This window comes from Asterias rubens, chromosome 11 (genome assembly GCF_902459465.1).
Source record: "Asterias rubens chromosome 11, eAstRub1.3, whole genome shotgun sequence".
In the NCBI taxonomy this organism is placed as follows: Eukaryota; Metazoa; Echinodermata; class Asteroidea; order Forcipulatida; family Asteriidae; genus Asterias; species Asterias rubens.
In genome coordinates, this window is record NC_047072.1 from 5,170,760 (window position 1) to 5,193,183 (window position 22,424).

Here is a 22,424-nt window from a genome sequence, read left to right on the forward strand (position 1 = left end):
AATGAGCAGGATACTAGTCACAAAATGTACATGTGACATAGCAGTTTGGTTGATTACCTTATTCTGGTAAGCACATTTTGTTGTGCTTAAGCAGCTCTATGAAATTGGGCCAAGCATCTTGTGACTCGAAAGCTAAAAAAAGAGGCAATCTAGCGAGATGTACATTTGATGGAAGTTTGGATTCAACAGGGCACAATTTCATAAAGCTGTTATACGCTTAGTAAGGTTCTTTGCTAAGCAAGAAATGAGTGGGGTAGTGGACACCAAAGTGCAAACTGTACAGTATTTCGCAGACTGGTAATTTGGCTGGTAACCTATACCTGCTAAGCAGGATTTTTATGTGCTAAGCATGTACAAAAAAATTTGCTTAATACAGGCTTTATGACTTAGTACTGGTCCTATGACTCTTTAGAAGTTATTAAAAACTTAGGGCTAATCACAAGTTAGGGCAAGTATTAACTCGTCCTAACTCGAGATAAACTAGCCTGAACTTTTTTGTGAAATCCACCCCAGGTCCCAAATGGGTGAGGTTCTTGTACTTATCTAACTGAAGTGTGGGGGAGCACTCCGATTTAGTAAGCAGCAAGATGCAGCACTTAAGCGCGGTTCATACTTCCTGTGAATGCGATACGAGTTTTAACTTCACAAATTCGAAAAAAATAAATCGAAAGAGTTAAGCTGTGTTCTACTCAGACTGCGAAATACTCGCAGCGAAAACCAAGATGTGGCGTCAAAATGCGCTTCGCATATGATTCGTAGGAAGTATGAACCGGGCTTTACGCAGAACTTTTGAATTTGTGTTGGTGCTAAATAAGGTTTCGTAATCTCCCAGTAACACCATTGTAGTCGCAACAACGCATAGATTGCGCTAGATTGCCTCAGTTTTTGCTTCTACCTCTATGAGCCTTGAAGACTCAAACCTAAGACGGCCCTCATTCGATACAATTTTATAAGAATTTAAAAAAGACAGCTATGCATTCAGGTTTTAATCAATGGTACACTTCATTATGTTAAAGGTCAAATAATACAGTTTGTTTTTTCATCCTGTACACAAATAGAACAAACACACAAAGCATTATCATACAATTTATAGTATTCACAAAATGGTCTTTTTACCGTTTATATTTTCACCAGTTCATGTACACATTCCCTTTTACAGCCATGTATACAAACATTTGCCAATAGTAGGGTAATTCTCTTCAAACATACATACTTCACTTTTTAACAGCAGAACAAAAATATATCATGGGACTGCAAGTTATCCATTTTTTTTTAATACAAAGTTTACATATTTAACCCTTCGGGCAAGATATGAATACAAATTTGGTAAATCACAACTGCAAAAAAAACATCTCCCCGAAACATCTTCTTTTTTTTTTTTAACTCTGATGCTGCGGGCTACCTTCTGGCCACTTTATGAAAGGGCCAGTCTAATATCTAAGATTTTGAATTTGTTTTTACACATGATTCTGATCTTGGGCTTAATGAAGACAAGGTACCAGACACCTCAATAGAGATGTCCGTTTATCACATAAATAGTCTCTCGAGAAAGTAAAAGCTCTGTTCATGCCTTATGGAAAATCATTTCATAAACAAATTGGTGGCAAAATATTTGCAACAGTTAGTGGGAGTCTTGTGCCTCGAGTTTATGGAATCAAATTTGATGGTGCATATTTGACTTCCAATCTCACACTAGACCTGCTGTTTAGAGTTAAGTGCGTGTAGATACATCCAGGGCAAAAAAAAAAACCAAAACAAAGCCATCAAAATGTGAAGAAAACGTTCCACTAAATTTGTTTTGCTTGTCTATTTCTTTTCGCAAATACTTTGCTGTACTTCTGTTCAACACACAGGGACGTTAAGCAAGATTATTGTATTGATGATGACAGGTGAATCGGGTCGATTAGTGTAGTTCTGAGCATGCTCACATGTCCCAGAAAACCATGGATCAACTCAGTATATCTGTGCCACAAAGTCTTCCTGAAAAAACTCCCTTAGGCCTTGCAAGAAAGATGTTACCCAAGATCAAAATTAGTGCGTACAAAACGTGTTTTAAGCAGATTAAGAAATTGTGCTAACAAAACCGAATAGCCAAATCCTGGTTAACTGTACTAGCGACAAACATTTAAAAATTTAACATGGATTGTTACATGTATGTACACAACATATATAACATTATCTTTTGCATGCTGGCTACAATATAACTTGTTTTAACTTTGAATACTCTATTTACAATTTGTGTGGTTTTTCTTTTTACACTTTCTATTTAAAAGGTTAAAATGTTGCATTTAACATTTTCTACCTTTGAGTTTACATCCTCATGTGTTTCAAACGTGAATGATTGAAACCTCCCAATGATTTGGGTGTAAATCATTTGAACTGTCAAGCTTTAACTATTTGCAGATCCAAACATTTAGGCATGGCACATAAAAACAACGGCAAATCCATGTCCCCATTCCCCAAAATACAGGCAACTTTTGGTACACTGCATTGGAGATTACAAGGAGAGCATTTATAGAGAACAAACACTCGACATTTCAATGATGTCAAACTTCTTTTCTTTAAGCTTTCAGATGGTTTTCCAGCCAAGGCATGATATTTGGCCATTTGAACGAGAGTGGGCAAATTTAATTGAATACGAGGGCCTACCTACACTTTCCCACCACTGGTATAGATTTTTTCAGCCTATTAATTAACAATTTTTTCTGATATTTCCTGTATGCTTCGTTTTTGAAAGGGCAAGGGCCTCAAGTCACTCAGGGCTTTGAGGAAATTGCAAACTTATACTGGAGCATTTCAAGAGCACCAAGGCAATGATCGGGGGCATGGAGACAGTCATATTCGTTGCCTCTGTGAAGTATCAGGCATGCGTGTAAGTATAAAGAATGTTATTCCTGTCAGAGTCCAGGGGTTACAAATACCATCATTTTTATGTACCTCCTAAAATATTTTTGATCCTAGGTATATAGGCCTTATTATCAACAAAAACTCTCATCTTGACTACCATGGTCAAGCAATCTTTACTATAAATGCTTTGCCTTGTCAAGGAGTACTGCGTTTCTTCATCAGTACTGCAAAGAGAGAGAGAATCCTTCAATAGTAAGTTAGAGGCTGTGTCCGAAACAGCGACTTTGGCTACAGCTAGGGCTAGATCAGAGCGTCTGCCAGTGTTGAAGAATAGGCAGACGTGTAATCTAGCCGTAGCTGTAGCCGAAGTCGCTGTTTCGAACACAGCCTAAGTACAAGCAGTACTGAGCTTCTTCAAATTTTATTGAATAAAATTTTAAGATGACAACATACATTGGAATACTAGACCTGTTCAGATTAACTAAAAACCATTCTCACATGAGATTGTTTGGGCAAAACTAACCATTTCTTTCACCAAAATCTTCTCACATTGTCACTTTTTCTTTGTCGTTCTACTATGACTTTTCACTGAAAAGTGACTCTTTCAATGACGCCTCAACGCTAATTAAATTTACATGGACAAAATAGAGTTGTCACCAGTCCTTTTTCTTCCTGAATGTTAAACATACTGGTGGTATTATGACAATCGACTGCAGTTCTTTTCAAGAACTTTAGGATGTCTATTCCCATCGATATTTATACATAATACATTTTTCTTTTATTTTCTGTAAAATATACAAACAGTACGTATTGGTTCAACTGCTGCTTAGGTCCTTGGGCCAGATTTCTAAAACTGTCTTCATTTCATGAAAGACAAATCCCTAATTTTTTAACTAAATCGTCATGAGAGGAAAATAATGTCCACACACTATTTCCTGAAGATGTTTGCTGTGCATTCTAATCAACTGTCCTAAAAAACAAGCACATTTGAAACAAATGTAGGGTCAAATACTATCTAGAATAAATCAGTTCGAAGGATACTTCCATTCAGTAAATTTTAAGGATTGAAACTTGCCCTACACACAATTTCTACCCCTTTTTTAAAAAGGCATTCAAGGTCGGCAAAACTCAAAGCAATCCACATTTTCTATAAGAGCGTTTCAAAGGGCACCAAGGTATAACCAGGGGGCACGGGGGGCAATTGCCTCCACAGCCTCCCCTGAAGTATCAGGCCTAGTCAGATTTCTGCAAGATGTTACTATTGAAACCACGGACAACAAACTAAATTGAAATCCACCTCTGACTTCATCAACATTCTTGAGGTTACATACCAGGAATGCCCAAGATACAGAGATGCATCAGGCAGGCCTTGCATTCACCTCGTATGACTGCGAAGATGTCAGTTACTGGCGAGTCTCAATACAGATTTGGTTGCTCTCCTGTAGGGGTGCATTTTAGCGGTTGAAACCAATAACCGTTTCAGTCAATGGCCACTGATTAACCAATGGCCAAATTAATTACAGAGAGAAAATAATGCTTAACAATTTTCTGAAAAGCAGATTGAGCAGCCAGTCACAAGTTGAAAGTGACATTGTAATTTGGCCGGTAACTCTATTCTGGTAAGCATAATTTTGGTATGCTTAGCTAATTGTTGTGCTTTAAGCAGCTCTATGAAATTGGGCTAAGGTTATAAGGACTCCTTCAAAATGATCTATGAACTTACTGGCGCCTCTCACACATACACAGGTTCCTGGGATTCTTGACTATCATGTTGGTCGTCAAGATCTAAGAACTTCGCCCCATTCCCACCCATCAACTCCTCTACGGGTACCGGGTACGGGTGCCCCCTGTCGTCAAAGAACCTCCTGAAGGTGAACTCAAAGAAGGCGTGTTCGGGATGTTTCCCATTCTCCAGGCCACTGCTCGTCTTGTTCTTGCCGTTGTACGGGTATCCGTCCCAACTGTCTCCGCTTGAGTTGGAGTCCTTGAGCCGGTCGGGGTCCACGGGGTCAAAGTTGGACGTGTCGGTCGGGTAGCGGATGGTGGGCTGGTAGGGGGCCGGTGTCTTGCGGAGGTTGGTGCTGAAGTCGATCTGCTGAAAGAAGAGGTGGTGCTTGATTTCGTCGGCCCCGTACCTGGTCTCCTGGTCTTGGCAGAGGCATAGGATGAGGTCGGACGCTTCTCTGGATAGCTTGGCTTGGGAGGGGATGTGTAAGGTGTTGGGCCAATTGATAACCTGAAACATAATTCAATCACTTGGTTAAAAAAACATCTGGCAAAACAAATTATTGGATGCTTTTAACATTGGATCAAAGCACCTACCCCTTTCCATTTGGGCCTTCAGTATCCCTAAAACTATCTCAACTCCTTTTTGGGTATGTGCACCGACAACGAAATTTGCAAACTAGTTGCTAATTAATCATAATTGCCCGTTTACTACTTGGTGATGAGTGAGAAGTGATGAGAGGTCGACCCAAATAAATTTTGGTTTCAGACATTGTGTCAGACTGGCAAACTTAACATAACATTTACATTACAAGTTTGACGTCTGAAATCGAGGAGCTCAGGAGTCGTTCCGAACGACTGTGACAGTTGATCTTTCAATTTCTAGCGCGTCTAGTCGCTCCTAACTATTTCAGATGTCAAATTTAATTATTTATTCAGGATTTGGTTCGAGGTGACTCTGGAGCGCCCATCTGAAACGGGTGTAAGAATCCTGACAATGAATCAACATTTTTTAAGTATTTAAAATTTTCCATTTTTCTATTAATCTGTTGTAGGATTGATGGTTGATTTTAAGAATCTCATTAACTGCAATTTTTTTTTTTTTAACTTACCTTCCATTGTGTCTCTGCAGGAGAGTCAGCATGAAACGGCGGTTGACCCACCAACATCTCATACAAGATGACACCCACACTCCACCAGTCACACTTCTGTGTATAGCCTACTGTTAGAAAAAAAAGAAACGAAACTTCTATCAACACCAAATATTCTATCAAATGAAAAATATATAGAGCAATACTCTACAAATCACATTTCTACATGTACTGTTTGAACAAAACAAAAGGTAGATATTCTGTATTAAACTTATATCAACACAAAATATTCCATCAAGTGAAAAATATGTAGAGCAGTACTCTACAAATCACATTTCTGTATAGCCTACATTAACTGTTTGCACAAAACAAAGGGGATATTCTGTTTTAAAGTCACCTGGAAATTGAATTTTTTTTTCTTTCAAACATAAGAGTATATGCTTACGAACAATAAAACAATTTTTTTAGTAATTGTTTGTCACGATTTATATGTTTAAAAAATATATAAAGTTGTTTGGGGGGGCTGACTCCGCCTACCCCTTTTGTGAAGTCAATCAAGGCAGACTTTGCCTGCAATGCCTATAGTAAACACACGTGCAAAGTACATGTACGTCCAAGTCGTGAGTTGGTACATTTCAAAAAGTGTTTTTCTGCATTCAGCAGCAATATACCTGGTCGGCATTGCCGGAAAAAAACAATTTTTTTTTTTATGGTCGGGGGTCTACTCTTAAATTTGTAAATAACATAAGAACTGATTTTTTAAAACCTTAGTTAACTGTTTATTCACATTCCACTCATCAAAACACATATATTAGTGACAAAAGATTTGTTTTGAAAAAATACCACTTCCAGGTGACTTTAAACTTCTATCAAATAAAATATTCCATCAAATAAAAAATATAGCAAATAACACTCTACAAATCAATTTTTTATAGCATACTGTTTACAAACAACATCCAACCAAACACTGATGATAAAAACAGTGACATTTTGTATTAAAGGCAGGGTATACTTTTAGTAATTGACAACCAGGGAGACATTTAGCATTACATTCAACATGATAGGGACAAAGATAGGGACATCGCAACATAAAAAGATTGGTTTGTTTTCAGAGAACTTTCTGTAGAATAATATGGAGTTGGCAGCTCTGTTACCAACAGTAACAACACTAAATATTGCATTACTTAAAATATTATCAATATTATTACATGTATTCTATTTTCTTTGATAATGACAAATGAAAAGTACAATGAACCACAGGGCAGAACATTATTAAAAGTGTCGCTAGTTTTTCAAAGAAATATCGCATAAAAAGAGTACGCGAAAATTAAAGACAAATTCAGTATAGACAAAAACAAGAAACTAAATTAACAATATAAACAAATTGTCAATAATTGACTCAATATACAAAGATACTACGCTTCATTTACATATATGTAATTCAATATACCTGGTGCAAAGTCAAATTTCAAATTGAAACTAAATAACATTCAGTCACTGAGGCTGCTCATAAGGATTAAGGGTGCATCTCAGTAAAGAAACAATGAGTTTGGTGTTCTTATTCACTCGGCACTCAGCCATTATTGCGCTGACATACCTAAACGATTAAACTAAGAAACAATAAGGTACTGACCGACTCTGCGAAGGACCTCAGGCGCGATGTAGTTTGGCGTGCCGACCAGCGAGTGTGCCTTGCAGCGTTCCTGTTGCCTCTTCCTGCGTCTCTCCAGTGTTTTCATCCTCTGGCCCACCTTGAACTCTCCGTTCTTGTTAGTACTCTCCTTGGGTGAGTCGCAGTGGCAGGGGTCGCCCCATTCCTCACTCGGCTCCATGCTGTCTTGTCTACTGTGACCCTCTGTTCAGAATCAAGGGAAATATTTGTGGAAAGGTCAAATTTTGTATGCATCGCCTTGGATCGGTCGAGTTGGTCTTTGAAAAAGGGTTTGTAACAGTTTGTTATCAAATGCATATGGTTAGAAAGATGTTGTAAAAGTAGAACACAATGATCCACACAAACATGCCTCAAAATTGCACGGTTTTCTTTGTACATCGTCGGATAACACGGTCCGCCATTTGACTCCCATAATAAATGGCCCACTGGTTCGTTCGCAAAGTAACAGGAAAACCATGCAATTTCGAGGCAAATTTGTGTGGATCATCGTATTCTACTTTTTAAACATCTTTCTAACCATATTCATTTAATAACAAACGGTTGCAAATGCTTTTTCAAGGCATTGTGTTCCTTTAAATCCTGAACAGTGTTGTAGCAGTACAGACAGTGATGCTTTATTTGTATTTATTGGTTTAGGGCTAAGATGAAGACAAGTTCATTAAAGGGTTGTATCTAGTATTGTAGCCAAGGTGGGCCATGCCGGGCGGGCGTCCATAACTGATAAATTTTGCCCACCACTCTGGTGAGCAAAATACATGTACACTATGTTGCCCAGCACAGATTTACCCTACAATAGTGCTTCAGCAATGATGGCCCCGTTTCTAAACATGAATTATTTTTCTGAACCGCTCGCCCTTGGTGGACTGAATTTGATTTAGAGACCACCACTAGAATTGGTCTGGCTACAAAACTGAACCTAACCCTGGCAGAAGCTTACAACGATGGGAGATTAGTGAGCATCCACCTCACCAGTCCTCCCTCCGCCCCCCTATTTGTTTTAATGTTGTTGTTTTTTCCTTCATTTAGAACCAATTCATAAAAACATGAAGATAAAATCATGTAGAATGCCAACGGATTACAGAGTGGGGTTTTTAAAATCAAAGATTAATGAACATTTTTAATAGGCATGCAACTATAACTTAACCAAAAAAGTGGAAATTACAAAATTTCAAAGATTTTGTGGAGTACGTTTTAATTTTGAACAGTAAAACTGAGATTAAAAAAGGAGGAAATCAGCATGCCTGGCTCACAAGCTTCCGCGCTCTCTCAAGCTTTCATGAACGAGCTCACAGTTCAGGAATTATTTTTTAACAGCCTATTTGTTTATAGGTTTATTTTATTTTAGGCAAGTTCGCCCATTACAAGGCTAAAAGCCACTCTGGGTGGGGCTACAAGAAGAAAATGATTAAACACGAGAAAAACTCAGGAGAGCTGGAGGCAGGAATTGATATTCCTCTTACAACAGTCCACATTTAAGAATGGGGGAACCATCCACCAGGCAAGGAGTTCCATTATATACATCCTTGAACCATCCATGATGCAAATTGTATTCAACAAGATCCCAACTAGAAAAAAAAAAAACTTACGTTTCTGGTAGTATTTGGAGTCATGCGTCCACCTGAATCCAGTGCACAGACCAAAGTCAGTCAGCTTGATGTGACCATCCCGATCAATGAGCACATTATCAGGCTTGATGTCTCGATGGATGAAGCCCATCTTGTGTACACTCTCCACGGCCAGCACAAGCTCAGCAATGTAGAACTTGGCCAGGTCCTCTTGGAAGATCTCCAAGCGGATCAGAAGACTCATCAGATCCCCGCCGGGAATGTAGTCCATGACAAAGTAGAGGTTCTCCTGATCCTGGAAAGAGTAGTAGAGCTTGACGACCCACTCGTTGTCGGCTTCTGCTAGGATGTCCCTCTCCGCTTTGACATGAGCGACTTGATTCCGCTGCAGGACGTCTGCTTTACGCAGCGTCTTGATCGCATACAGCTGCCTTGTGTCAATCTTCCTCGCCAAGGCTACCTCTCCAAACGCTCCAATGCCAAGGGTTTTGATTTTCTTGAAGAGGCTTTTCTCCATTTTGGCACGCCGGAGCCTGATGTAGTTGGATTCCTTTTGGTTCAGCATGAGCCTCATTTGATCCTGTGCTTCTTCTGAGAGGCCGACCCGAGCCATTTCATTTTCAAGCTGCATACGACGGTTGAGACGTTGTCTATATGACTTCATTATATTCTCAACATGTTGTTCCATATAAAACTTGTAGGCTTGCGGCGAGTATGATTTGACACGCGATTCAAACTTGTCAATGTTTTTACCCTTGTTTTTCCTCTCCGGGACAGGCGACTCAATTTTTTGCTTTTCTTGGAGTTCATCGGAGACACCGGTGTTTCTGATTTCGCTTCCTGTGTCTGACGTGGTAGAGGTCGTGGATATTTCTGAGAGAGGAGGAGACAGGGGTCTTGGAGGGGGAGGTGATTCCGATCGGTTTGAGCTCTGAGTGCTTTGTGTGCTGAGGGTGCTAATGGTGTCAGGTGAGGGACCTCTAGGGGGCGGGAGCTGGTCAGGTCCATGAGCTGTTTGCAATACAGGCTTTGGTACAACTGTACTCCTAACGGAATGCATGACAGCAGGACCATTATAGGCACCTATGGCTAAGGCAGAGGTGGTGTTCACAGCAACAGGTTGTGGGGGAGATATTTTCCGTAGCGGAGTCTCAGATTGCGTGGGGGTGGCACCATACTGGGACTGACTGGCCCCAGACTGTGGCAATCGATACGGAGGCGGTAGCTTACCCCCTTCCTCGCCGACTCTTGATATGACGATCGTAAAGGCGGGCTTAGGTTGAGGGGGCTCTGCTGGTGGCGGGGTCGGCTGCTGCGGTTTATTCACAGCAGAACCTTGAGATGTGATTGGTCGGAAATTACTGATATCAGTACTGTATGTCTGTTTTTGGATTGACGGTGTTGGATTGGGTGTAATGCGGTGCTGGGTGCTAGCTTCGTAGCTAGGGGGTTGCTTCAGCGGTGGCTTGTTGATATTGGGCTCCTTCACGTAGATGTGGTTCTGGCCGACCAGGTTGTCGTGAGCAAGCGAGGGAGCTGGACCAACTGAGGTACTACTGTTCATTGGGCTACTGTTCATTGAGCCACTTGCTTGACTCTGTATGCCAAGCTGTTGGCGGTGGAGCGTGCTCATCTCATAGCTTGGAGGGGGTTGCGTTTTACTGATCATGGCATTTATAATGTCCTGATCAAGGAGTTGAGATTGGGTGGCGGTGCCCGCTTGCCCCTCTGGTGGTAAAATTACAATATGAGCTGAGCTTCGATAGTGGTCATTTGTCGGCACAGGCTGTGGTAAATGTTTCGCCGTTAGATGATCAATAACAGGTGATCTCTTGTCATAGTGATGTTGACCAACATACGATTGGCTACCTGACGGTTGCTGTGGTATCGGACTCTGTTGTGAGTACACGTGTAAACCTTGTTGGTGTTTGTCCATAGGCGAAGCTTGAGTTAGGTAGGTCTTTGCAGGCTGGTACTGAGATGAACTCGGATACCCTGCGTTATGATCGGCTAATGTGAATTGTTTACCAACGGTGTATGTCGTTGTCGTCGAGGAAGTGATGCCGTAGTAACACTGAGCGCTCTCGGTGATGGTCTGCCGGCTGTACCGATACTCGTCAGGGTTCAACGAGCTCGGCGAGGCGCTGGAGATACCCGAATCGCTGCCTGTCGAGTATCTGTTAGTGTTCACGCTACCCTTTTGGTGCATTTGTCCGTTCGTGCCTTGTGTGTGATACGTCTGGGTTTGGTCGGTGTGTGGACCTAACCGACCGATAACGACATTGCTCTGTGTATTGCCGACCGGTGTCCTTATATCGCTTTGAGTCCTGTCACTTGAAACACTCTGTCTATTTCCCATCCCTATCACCATGGGTCGGCCTAGATTATGGGCTACATAGTCTCTTGTTTGCCCCTGGGCATTGGGATTCTGGCCACCTACTAAATTCCCGGGCAAATGCCTGGTTGGTCCAACAGGGACTAAGCGATGTGTCATTTGCTGCGGCCGTCCAGACGTGTAAACAGGTTGACTTGTTTGAGTCAGCCGGTACTCCCCACTTATCGTAGGGATCGACCCTTGCCCCATGTGACCACCAACGTGATTGGACAACCCTTGTGTAGGTATGGGTGGGGGAGTCTGTCTCTCACCAATCACAACGTTCGTTGTATACTGTCTGGCACCATACTGCTGAGGTAGGCTCTTTGCATTTTCAAAGGAGTTGTTCCGAGAGACCGGGTTTGAAGTGTTTCTGGTGTAGTCCGCAACAGGTTTGAGAGCTGGGTGGTTGTAGTAGGATGTGGTGTCTGGCCGATAGATGTCTGTGCTCGGAGAACTGCCACCAGATCTATCCTCAAAGCTTGGCTTCCGATTGATTGTGGCTGATGGTGTGAGGTTGAGAAAAGAATGAGGTTAATAACAATAACAAAGATGTTGTGTCCAAATGCAACACTTTGGCATATTTGTCTTCTGGCGTTATGATTCAGGTTTGAACAAAGACAAATTGACTGGAGCGAGACTCGAACCAAAGAGCTCCAGATTAAACTGAACTATCCAGCACTATGTTGCAGTGGACCTATTAGTCAATGCCAGTCGGAAGCCATAAACCGTTAGCTGCCATATAGCCATTTAAAGCACCCAAGTTTAGAAAAACAACAGGGGGACAGGGGATCACCTGAAGGGGATGCCACTTTTGTATCTATTAATTATCCCTTGTGGTTTGTTACTCGATATCAAAATAAGACTCAACAAATAGATGGATTGCAATAAGCGTCATGGGCCGCCATATTTGATGAATTGTGCACACCAGAAGAGCTACCATTGGCTTAGATTCACCCGCAGCGCATACACACATGCACTTTTCCCTTGATAATACATCAAAGATGGCAGTCGATGACGCGTGTTTCAACCAATCTATATACAATACAACTGCTCACCTGTAGACACCCTTGAGCTTCCATTGGCCAGGAACTTAGCAGTAGACACTTGGCTGTCACTACCCGCATCATTGAAACCTGACAGTCTGTTGATGATGGTGTCCACCGCTGCCTCGATGCTACGATTCTGGCAAAGTTTCAGAGCTCTCACAGCAATCTCCTGAACAAAATAATAATAAAAAAAACATAAACTTATAATCTGTTTTTTTTTTTTTTTTTAATTAGCGGTATCCACTGCTTAAAGGGAGGGTACACATTTGATACTTACTCAAAAAATTAATTACCATCAAAAACATACTTTGTAAGTTAGATCACTAGAGAACTGTTGAAAACATTGTTAGAAACAACCCATTTAAAGATATTTTTAGAGTAACAGCTAAACAAAAATAGTTAATTGGTCCGATGTTTCAACCTTTACAGAGTCTTTCTCAAAGATTGAATGACTTGTAACACAACAGATGTAAGCAGTCAAGTTGATACTTTAATACGTGAGAGAGAGAGAGAGAGGCAGAAAGCACAAAAAGCAAGGGGCAGTGTTAGATAAATTAAGAGTTAATTTTGTACACACAAAATCTACTATAAAGCCCCCTTTCAAAAAGAGCATGGTTGTACAATTTTAAAAACAGTACCTTGTGTGAAAGGACAACATTTTTTTCTACTGTCCAAGTGCTCTTGCAAAATCTTGTCAAACATTGCTACATGTTCATTTTAAAACCATGCTCAAGTTTTAAAAGCAAGGGACCCCAGTTAAATTCCTGTCGTGTGAATAGCACTTTAGTTGTAATGTTGTACTGTATGTAGGACAGGAGCGTAGACTGTAAACTGACACTTGGGAGGTCATGCATGCCCTGCGACCTGTCTAGCACTTGAACTATGCAAACTTTCCAATATGATTCATGAACAAGATGAATATGTCTAGACCACAGACTGGCAACAGAGCTCTGCGCTTACAATGTGTAGTCACAGTGTATTCTCAGGGTTTGCCCTACACGGTGCATTACATGTATTTCAGTGACTAGCCAGCACTACCAGTCAGCTTGTAATTTAAAGACGCTGGACACGATTGGTAACTGTCAAAGACCAGTCTTCTCACTTGGTGTATCTCAACATTATGCATAAAATAACAAACCTGTGAAAATTTCAGCTCAAATGGTCGTTGAAGTTGCGAGATAACAATGAAAGAAAATACACCCTTGTCACACGAAGTTGTGTGCTTTCAGATGCTTGATTTCAAGACCTAAAAATCTAATTTTGAGGTCTCGAAATCAAATTCGTGGAAAATTATTTCTTTCTCGAAAACTACGTTACTTTCTCATGTTTTATACTATCCACCTCTCCCCATTACTTGTTAACAAGTCAGGTTTTATGCTAATAATTATTTTGAGTCATTACCAACAGTGTCGACCACTGCTTTTGAGTGGTCCCTTCTGCTTTTTTCACTACTGTTACTGTTTTGGTGTATTCAATACCGGATGAAAAAAATGCCTTTCAACACTACATTATTTGTAAACCAGAGCTGCCAACATTTGCACTGCATTCGACAGGGAGATTTTGCACACCAATCTGCAGCCAATTTCACAAAACTTTATGCAACTGTGTAAGTACAGTTGGCGCAAGTTGCTCAATAAACGTAGCCCAAGTGGACTTCCCGTTGAGTAAGGCTTCGTGAAATCGGCTGCAGGGATACAATTAGAATGACTTTCAATGGAAATAACAAGTTGACATAAACCAGGGAGATTTCCAAATTTCTCCATCAAAACATGGAAAGATTGGTTTATTTTCAGGGAACTTTCTGCAGAATCAGGTGCAGAGTTAGCAGCTCTCCTAAACTAGCCAGTTAAGGCCCGGTCACACAGGCCTCGATAATGACAACGTAGAACGTTAAAAATGAACGCAATCGATTGATTGAACAAGCGTGGGTGTTCTGCGTGGAGCAAATAACCAATAGAATGCGTTCTCTTTGCGTCGTTATCGGTATCGTTATCGCTGAAGTGTGACTTGGCCTTCACACCAATTGGAAAGAATCTTGACTGGTCCTTAAATGTTAAAATATTGGAAAGTTTGGTTTGTTGGTCTTTGAAAAGCGTTTGTAACCATTTGTTATAAAATGCATGATTAGAAAAATATTTTAAAAGAAAAAAATAATGATCCACACAAATTTTCCTCGAAAAGTGCATGGTTTTCCTTTTACTTTGCGAACTAACACGGTCGGCCATTTGTCAAAAATTTGACTCCCATAAATGGCCGACCGTGTCAGTCGACAAGGTAAAAAGTAAACCACGCAATTTCGAGTCATAGTTAGTAGGTGGATCATTATATTCTACTTTTAAAATATCTTTCTAATCATATGCATTTTATAACAAACGGTTACAAACGCTTTTCAAAGACCAACACGACCGATCCAAGGCAACGTGTTCCTTTTAAACATACAGCAACTAAGGTGAGAAAATAGACCACACAATCTACAGTACAAAAATTATTACAAATGAATTCTTCCAAACAACACATTATGCGCTGGTTACCGTCATCCACTCAAACAATGCTCCAACTTTCACTTAAAAAAAAAAAAATGATAAAAGTCTCAATGTACAACAACTTTGACTAGTGCCAGAAACCGTTCATGCATGAACCTTCCCATCCCAACAGTCAAAAGAGTTGAATGAGTCGGCCTTCTATTCACCATTCAACCTCCCACATAATCCACATTCCACAATTAACATGTCAATGGGGTAGAATTTGTCATTTTCTATAGAGCGCCTCTTTGCGCTTTGTTGGGAGCTGACCACTGCATGGCCTCGTAGACAGTCATCCTCACCTCTTTACTCTATTGTCCGCAAAAACTTTCATGTTGGCTTTTGGGATTGAACTCTTGTGTTGATTTTATGGGTACATGTCGTTATGAACGCTTTTAATGAACTGAAATGTACTTTTTCATCTGAAAGTTCCTAGAATATTTTGAAAGGGAATTGAGAGGTCAAACTACTTTATGAGTTTTGCAAAGTATCTTGTGCCCCTGTATTAATTATCCTCACAGTAAGCATTAATATCAAGTGCAAGTTTTGACATACTCCTATTGCATTTCATTTCATTTTGTACGAGTTATTCTTGTTGTGAAGCCAAGGACTCTCAGAAAAGTGAACTATCCATTTCATAAGCCAAGACCTCCCCCCTACCCCCTCCCCCCCCCCCCCCCCCCCACCCGCAAAAGGAAAAGTTTTACTCTAAGGAGTTTCAATTTTAGATGTGAGAGAACAACTGTGAAGAGAGCTACATCCAATGAAAATACACACTAGAAAATGTTTAAAGTTTGCTATAGGCCTAACGCATAATGTTGGGATACACCAAGTGAGGATACTGGTCTTTGACAACTTCAACAAGTATTACATTTGGTCGCTGGGACGTTGCAAGAAAAAAAAAATGGAAGAAAGACACCATGTTGCAAACATGGAATTGAGTGCTTTCAGATGCCTGGCAAAAGGGCTTCAAGCCTGAAGCATTTATCAGGTTTAATTTTTTTGAGCTGGGAAAATTACCGCTTTCTCTGAAAATACATTTGTACCTTAATGGACTCTGCTTTTCGCTGTTTTTAAGTAACAAAACTTTCTTACAGTGCTCTTAACCAAGTAAGTTGTTAATGGTTCTAAAACTTGTAGAGTATTTACCAAAAGTAAACTCTGCATTTCTAAGAGGTATCCAGGCCTATAAAGTACATGAACTTACCTCTTCATAACCCATGTTGACAAGATGTTGCAGCATCTGCCTGTTAGCCGCCGTCGCCGTCGACGTTGCAATCCCAGACACCGGCCCCGACTCTCCAACCCCGTTAGACAACCCCAAACTGTTCCTGATCTCTTGCAATTTCTTACGGTGCTCCCCGAATTTCTGCCGCCCAACATCGCCCCTCCGCGGGACGTCCCCAAGATTTCCATTGCTTGATGGCTCCTGATTCATGTGAAGATGTTGAAGAGACTCTTTAATTTCCAGAAGCATCTGCCGATTGTTTGTGACACAATTCCGAGGGCGGGTCCCCTTCTGCATCTCTTAAATTGTTCAGAGGGGCCCAACGGCCCAAATTCTTTAGTATTTTTTCTATCCACTTATTTTATGGTATTTCTTCTGCAATAAAATAAGAAGCAAAACATTGGTTATAGTGTAAAAGATTTCTCAATAAATACAAGTTACAAAATACTGAGCAAACATAGCTAACGTGTGTCTCACAAGTGTCTTCCTCTTCTTTTCCCACCCATTTGTTAACCGACATTAAACGAGTGTGACAACAAACCAAAGTAAGCTTATCGGTCGTGGCTGAAGTTCAGATGGCTAGTCATCAGTGTGTGGGTTCGAATCCCAGTTGTGACACGTGTTTTCTTGGACAAATGCAGCCAGTATAGAAGTTGATTAAAATGGTTAGCAACCTGTCTGTTTGTCAACGTGGTGCTGCAAACTCCAAAAGAAGTTATAGATATTGTTCCAGGTGTGATTAAATTAAGGCCCAGTGGACAGTGGTGTACATGTCAGCACTTTGATAAATAGCTACAACATGGCGAGTCAGTTAGCCCCGTATTTAACAAATTTAGTATCCATGCAGAAAGGAGCTGAAATTCTGGTGTTCCCTTCTTTCTAAGAAAGAGGGCAAGCTTATAAATGCTTGAAAATATTTCTTGAAAATAATCTTGCTATTGAATAATATTAACTTTCACCAGCAGTTAAAATTAGAGGCACACATTTTTCTTGTTGGCTCGGGGATTAAAAAGTGAAGGGGTTTTCACTCAAACAAAACACTGCAGTTTCAAACCCTGTCTTCTGTGCGTTAATGTGATATGAGAATCCAGCATTTTCTTTGCGGCTTTTATTCTTGGCAACTTATATTATAACGACTTCTGATAAAAATTACGGTCCATGTTTGAAAAACACTAGACTGAGGGCTATAGGACTAGTTTTGCTGTTGTTGGGCTACCAGCCGATGTTAAAATTAATGGACTCTGGCCAGTGGTTCAGTGGGTATTTTAAGCCCTTGAACAAGATGGCAGCATGTCATAATGCTGCCATGCATGTGTGCGTAACTTATTATAAAGAATGAGTAAAGTAAGTCTTACAATAGATTATGGGAACAGCTATATTCAAATCCCTATCCACTGGGAAAAACACAATGCAAACACTAAAACTGTCTTATCACTCTAATTCAAAATGTGTCCCATTGGGTATTGTGCCTTGATCATCCGGGAGGGTGGTTGGGGCAGGGTTGGTGTGGGTGGTTGGGGCAGGGTTGGTGTGGGTGGTTGGGGCAGGGTTGGTGAGGGGGGAAAGAATTCCTAAGAACGAAGCACCTTTCTTTTAAAAGGGTCTGGATAATTTTTGTATGACACAAAACAGAAACGTCCACAGATTAACATTGGGAACTTACACAGTTTAAAGATTTTTAAAATGGTAATAATGACAAATTCACTTTTTTTTTCTTAGCTCAAAAACTTCTACAGGTAAATCGTATTGCAAAAACTTGCATTTAAGGTATCAAACACCTTTAAAATTGATCTTTAATTAATCTTTGTCAACTTGACTTGTAAAGTCTTTGGACTATGGTCTATAGGCTAAGTTGTTTTTGAATTGTACAATAAACAAAGTTGATTTGTATTTAATATGAATGCCTTCCAAAATTCCTCCCAACACTCATTTTTCTTTTAGTTTTAAAAATGAATGGCGATTTTGAAATGTTTCATAGAATAGAAATTTTACTATCCCTCTTTGAACCATGACAGAGACAGTGTGGATCTAGAGAGAGTGAGGCCCAAATCCTTCCGTATTCCCCAAATTGATTAGACTTGGACATGTTGGATTCTAACAGGGAACAAGCCATTTTCATTTGACGAAGCCTCCAAAGGGCACTTCCATTGGAAAGTGTGGACAAATTTTGAAGCAGCACCAATGCCAAGACCAGGGGCAACAAAGGCCACGGCCGCCACATAATTCCAGGCCTTCAGTAGATTTAAAAAGAAATTGAGACTGCAAGGATTTTAGAAGGGAAAACTGCAAAATGTCGCGTTTGATCCAAGAATAAAGTATCGAACATGCACACACACATCAAGTCCAAGAGAAAATATAATCCGCTGTGTAAAAACCCAGAAAGCTTTTGAAACTGTCTATTATTTTTAAGTTAAAGGCAGTGGACGCTATTGGTACTTGTCAAAGACTAGTCTTCACAGATGGTGTACATGTATCTCAACATATGCATAAAATAACAAACCTGTGAAAATTTGAGCTCAATTGGTCGTCGAAGTTGCGAGATAATAATGAAAGAAAAAAACACCCTTGTCAAACGATGTTGTGTGCCTTTAGATTGTTGATTTCGAGACCTCAAATTCTAAAATTTAGGTCTTAAAATCATATTCGTGGAAAATTACTTCTTTCTCGAAAACTACATCACTTCAGAGGGAGCCGTTTCTCACAATGTTTTATACCATCAACCTCTCCCCATTACTCGTCACCAAGAAAGGTTTAGTACTTATAATTATTTTAAGTAATTACCAATAGTGTCCACTGCCTTTAAATCATCCAATCCTTAGTCCTTACCAAGGCGAGTGAGATTTTAGTAAAAATAAATTTTGGTATTTGACAGATTGATCATCATACAATGTGTCATACAACAATGTACAATACGTTTACAGTCTACACTACTTGTGGCTTTCCTAGGAAGTTCTCACGCTGCATTACGAAGCCGCCTACATTTTGTGCAAATGTGTGGGCAAACAAAACAAATCCAAATAAATTACAATCAACTCTGGAACAGATTGTCAAAGCATGGCCAAACTAAATGGCACAAAAGCTGTGAAAGCCCCACATGGCTGGATACGGCTATGCATGAGTGAAACTCACACGGAATTCAGTCGTTTGGTTACAAAGCATGTTGGAATTCACACGGTATGACAAGCCGGCATGGAAATGTAAGAAATGACTGGCAAAAATGGTACAAAAAGTTCTACTAACTACGTACAATGTACACTTGAACTCATTCCACATTACCCTCTCATTATCTCACGCAGACATTTGTCGTAAATGATTAAATGACAAGATGTTTGTTGTTTTGAATTAAAGTTTTTAATTTTTGTGCTAGCCTGGAATTTCATCTTGAGAGGGCAACTTGTACATTTTCCTTTTGCAAAAGAGGCCAAACTCAAGGCCAAGACCAGGGCAAAAGATTGGGGAGGCCAGGCCGCCTTTTGTTTTTGGAGAGGGCAAAGCAACTAGGCCATTTTCATTGAAAGAGCACTTCCATTAGAAACCTATAAAACATCATGGGAAACTTTTGATGGGCACGAAGGCCAAGACCAGGGCAACTGACTGTACTGGGGAAGCCAGGCCTAGAAACAAAAAGGGGTTATTTTGCGAGGACAAAGCAAGCCCATTTTCATTTTGCAATGGCCATTTTTAGAAATCTAAAAGAAGTTTATGGAAAACTTATGATGGGCACCAAGGTCACCACCAGGGCTAAGAAGGCCATCACCGTTATAAATGGCCTCCATGTTATTCCAAGGGCCGGTTTGACAAAGATCTAAGATTGATCGTAACTGCCAATCAATCGTAGAACTTTGCTAAGTAAAGTGTGATGTCACAATACAAATCACTAATGGTGATATTAAAAAATTCGTATTGCGATAAATTTTGTTGCTTTGTAAAATCAGTCCCGGGCCTAGATGTCACAAAAAATAAGCAGTGTCCATACTGTATTTGATCGTAATTTTTCATCACAGTTTTTGTTTTCCTGAACTGAAGTTAAAATACCCAAATTGTAACAAAAACAACAACTTTTTACACTCATTGAAGGCATTGGTCAATGAGCTTCTTTACACAACAAAATTGGTTGCAATTTTAAAAACATAGCATTTAAAACAAAATGAGTATCACATAGTACCTAACAGACCTGATACTTCAGAGGCGATGGTGGCAAATTGCCTGCCACTTGCCACAGTAGGCCTACCCTTGGAACATGTTCCTGTAGAAATTTGAAACTTTCCTAAACAAATCTATACTACATGTCGTACTCAAGTGGGATTCAAATCCACAACCTCTACATACTGGAGCAGTGTTTTTTGACAACCACTCTCACTCAGTGATTAACCAATCTGATGATTTACTGTGTCAGGGTCTTTAACAGGTCTGTACAATATACATGAACTTGAAGGGTACGGCCTCTGTTCTGTTGCCCTGGTCTTAGCCTTTTGTAAAGTTTGCAGGCCTGATACTTCACACAGGGAATGAAGGCGATTGCCTCAATGCCCCCTAATCATTGCCTTGGTGCCCTTAAAATGCTACAGTGGAAATTAATGTACAACGTCCTCATAGGGTGCCCTTTACCAAGGACAAAATGCCTTGGTGCCCTTGCCCTTTCAAAAACGAAGCATACAGGCCTGAGTTTGTTCAATGAAAAATGAAAATGACCTTGCCCTCTTCAAAAGATAATTCCAGACTTGGGCTATGTCAAATTCATATATAGTAATAAGGCATTTTGTCTTGAAGATAGAGCCTTTTAGACTTCTAAACCAATAAGGTCAAGTCCGAATTACGGCTATGCGGGTATGGCTGCAACTCTTGCTAGCAAGCGTGTTGCGAAGGTTTTCCAAGGTTGTAGCCAGGATTTGGTGAAAGGTAGGAAGCCCACCTAGTTGAGCTGTAAATGGCTCTCTTTTAAAATCGGTCTCATCACAGTCGCCATGAGACTGATGTTAAAAGAGAGCCATTAACAGCTTAACAAGGTGGGCTAAAAAAGGTAGGGTGCACTTTCAAATTTTCACAGGTTTGTTATTTTGTGCATTTTATATGTTGAGATACACCATGTGAGAAGACTGATCTTTGACAATTACCAAAGGTGTCCAGTGTCTTTAATTGCGCCTGTTCTTACACATATCATATGTACATTATGAAGTTTGGAAAAGTTTCTGTATGGCTCCACCACTTTTTCAATCGCTGTACTCCTTTTTTTTGAAACTCTGACATTCCCGGGCGGCTAGCTGACCGTGAATGTCAAAATTTCGAAAAAAGGAGTACAGCGCGCCAGTTACTGGGTGTACTAGCGCCCCAGTTACTGGGTCTAGTGGCGACATATGGAAAGTTATCCTGACGGCAAGTTTTATTCCTCCATGATGTGATGCAGTGATCATATAATAGTGGTTGAATAACTGACAGCAAAAAAAGTGACGACATAGTAATTTAGAGTAGAGTGCTACCGATACCAATCAACAACATTTTAAGCGTGTGTTTATGTTTAACTTACAGTACACTGTCTATTGCAACAATTTGTTTTGAATTTTGAAATAGGCATATGCATGCATGCATTTAATTTTAAATATTGCACTGTTTTGCAGTAGGTAGGAGTAGGTTCTGTTTGACAATTCCTGTATGTTCCCTATACAATTATCATTCATAGTATTTCACCATCCATCCGTCCGGATACACACTACAGGAAGAGGCCGTTTGATTCGTACTTCCTACCCATTCTACCTCCATGTTCCCATCATGGACAAACAACATCATAATGTTACGACGTGCGTACGATATTGATATTGTTAATACACAACACGTCTAGACTATGGACTCGTTCATTTACGAAGTTGACCTTGCAACTAAATTACCAACTAAACTCAGACATTTAAACCTTGTTAAATTCAACTTACTGTATATCACGTAGTTCGTATTAGTATTCACAACTTCTCCTTCCACTTCACCCCGCCTCTTTTGCCGAACAAACAGAAAAATCTATTCCAAATCATGATTTCAACTTGTAAATCTCGCTCCATCTTCGTATCAACACGTTACTCATCGGTCCGGAAGCCATTTTGTTGGTTGACCAAAAAAAATCGACGGCTCAGGGAATGGAATGTGTAAATTTTCCTCACTGCAGAAGAGCTCACATGGTTTCAAGTCATTTTCACGGGTAGATTAAATCTCCTTGTTCTTCTAAACACGTTTGTTGATCATGTGCTAGCTACCTAATTGGAGATATCCCTGTTACATTTTCGGCAACTACTGTAGTAAATTGAGATATTACACTGTGCATCCGAATGGTGACAATATCATTATGCAGTTTTTCGCTCAGATTCA

At 40.2% G+C, this 22,424-nt stretch overlaps 1 protein-coding gene across 2 annotated transcripts; it reads right to left on the reverse strand.

Moving 5' to 3' along the window:
* Positions 1–1,844: 1,844 nt before the first annotated feature.
* On the reverse strand, positions 1,845–22,379 carry LOC117296978 (serine/threonine-protein kinase LATS1-like). 2 transcript variants are annotated; one of them, XM_033780082.1, is made up of 7 exons: positions 21,998–22,379; positions 16,053–16,448; positions 12,333–12,492; positions 8,922–11,777; positions 7,297–7,518; positions 5,685–5,791; positions 1,845–5,083 (listed from the first exon to the last, which is right to left on the reverse strand). In XM_033780082.1, the coding sequence occupies exons 2-7, from the start codon at positions 16,368–16,370 to the stop codon at positions 4,580–4,582; spliced, it is 4,167 nt and encodes a 1,388-aa protein (XP_033635973.1). In that variant the 5' UTR covers positions 16,371–16,448; positions 21,998–22,379; the 3' UTR covers positions 1,845–4,579. The 2 variants fall into 2 exon arrangements, with proteins under 2 accessions (XP_033635973.1, XP_033635972.1); XM_033780081.1 differs by having other exon boundaries at positions 5,685–5,794.
* Positions 22,380–22,424: the final 45 nt, after the last annotated feature.

Bases quoted from the DNA above. Each gene is read 5' to 3' on its own strand.
- LOC117296978 (XM_033780081.1), bottom strand. From the start codon at position 16,370: ATGCAGAAGGGGACCCGCCCTCGGAATTGTGTCACAAACAATCGGCAG. The intron at 12,493-16,052 runs GTAAGTTCATGT...TATTTTGTTCAG, and splicing joins TCAACATGGGTTATGAAGAG to GAGATTGCTGTGAGAGCTCT. The intron at 11,778-12,332 runs GTGAGCAGTTGT...TCACACCATCAG, and splicing joins AAGCTCAAGGGTGTCTACAG to CCACAATCAATCGGAAGCCA.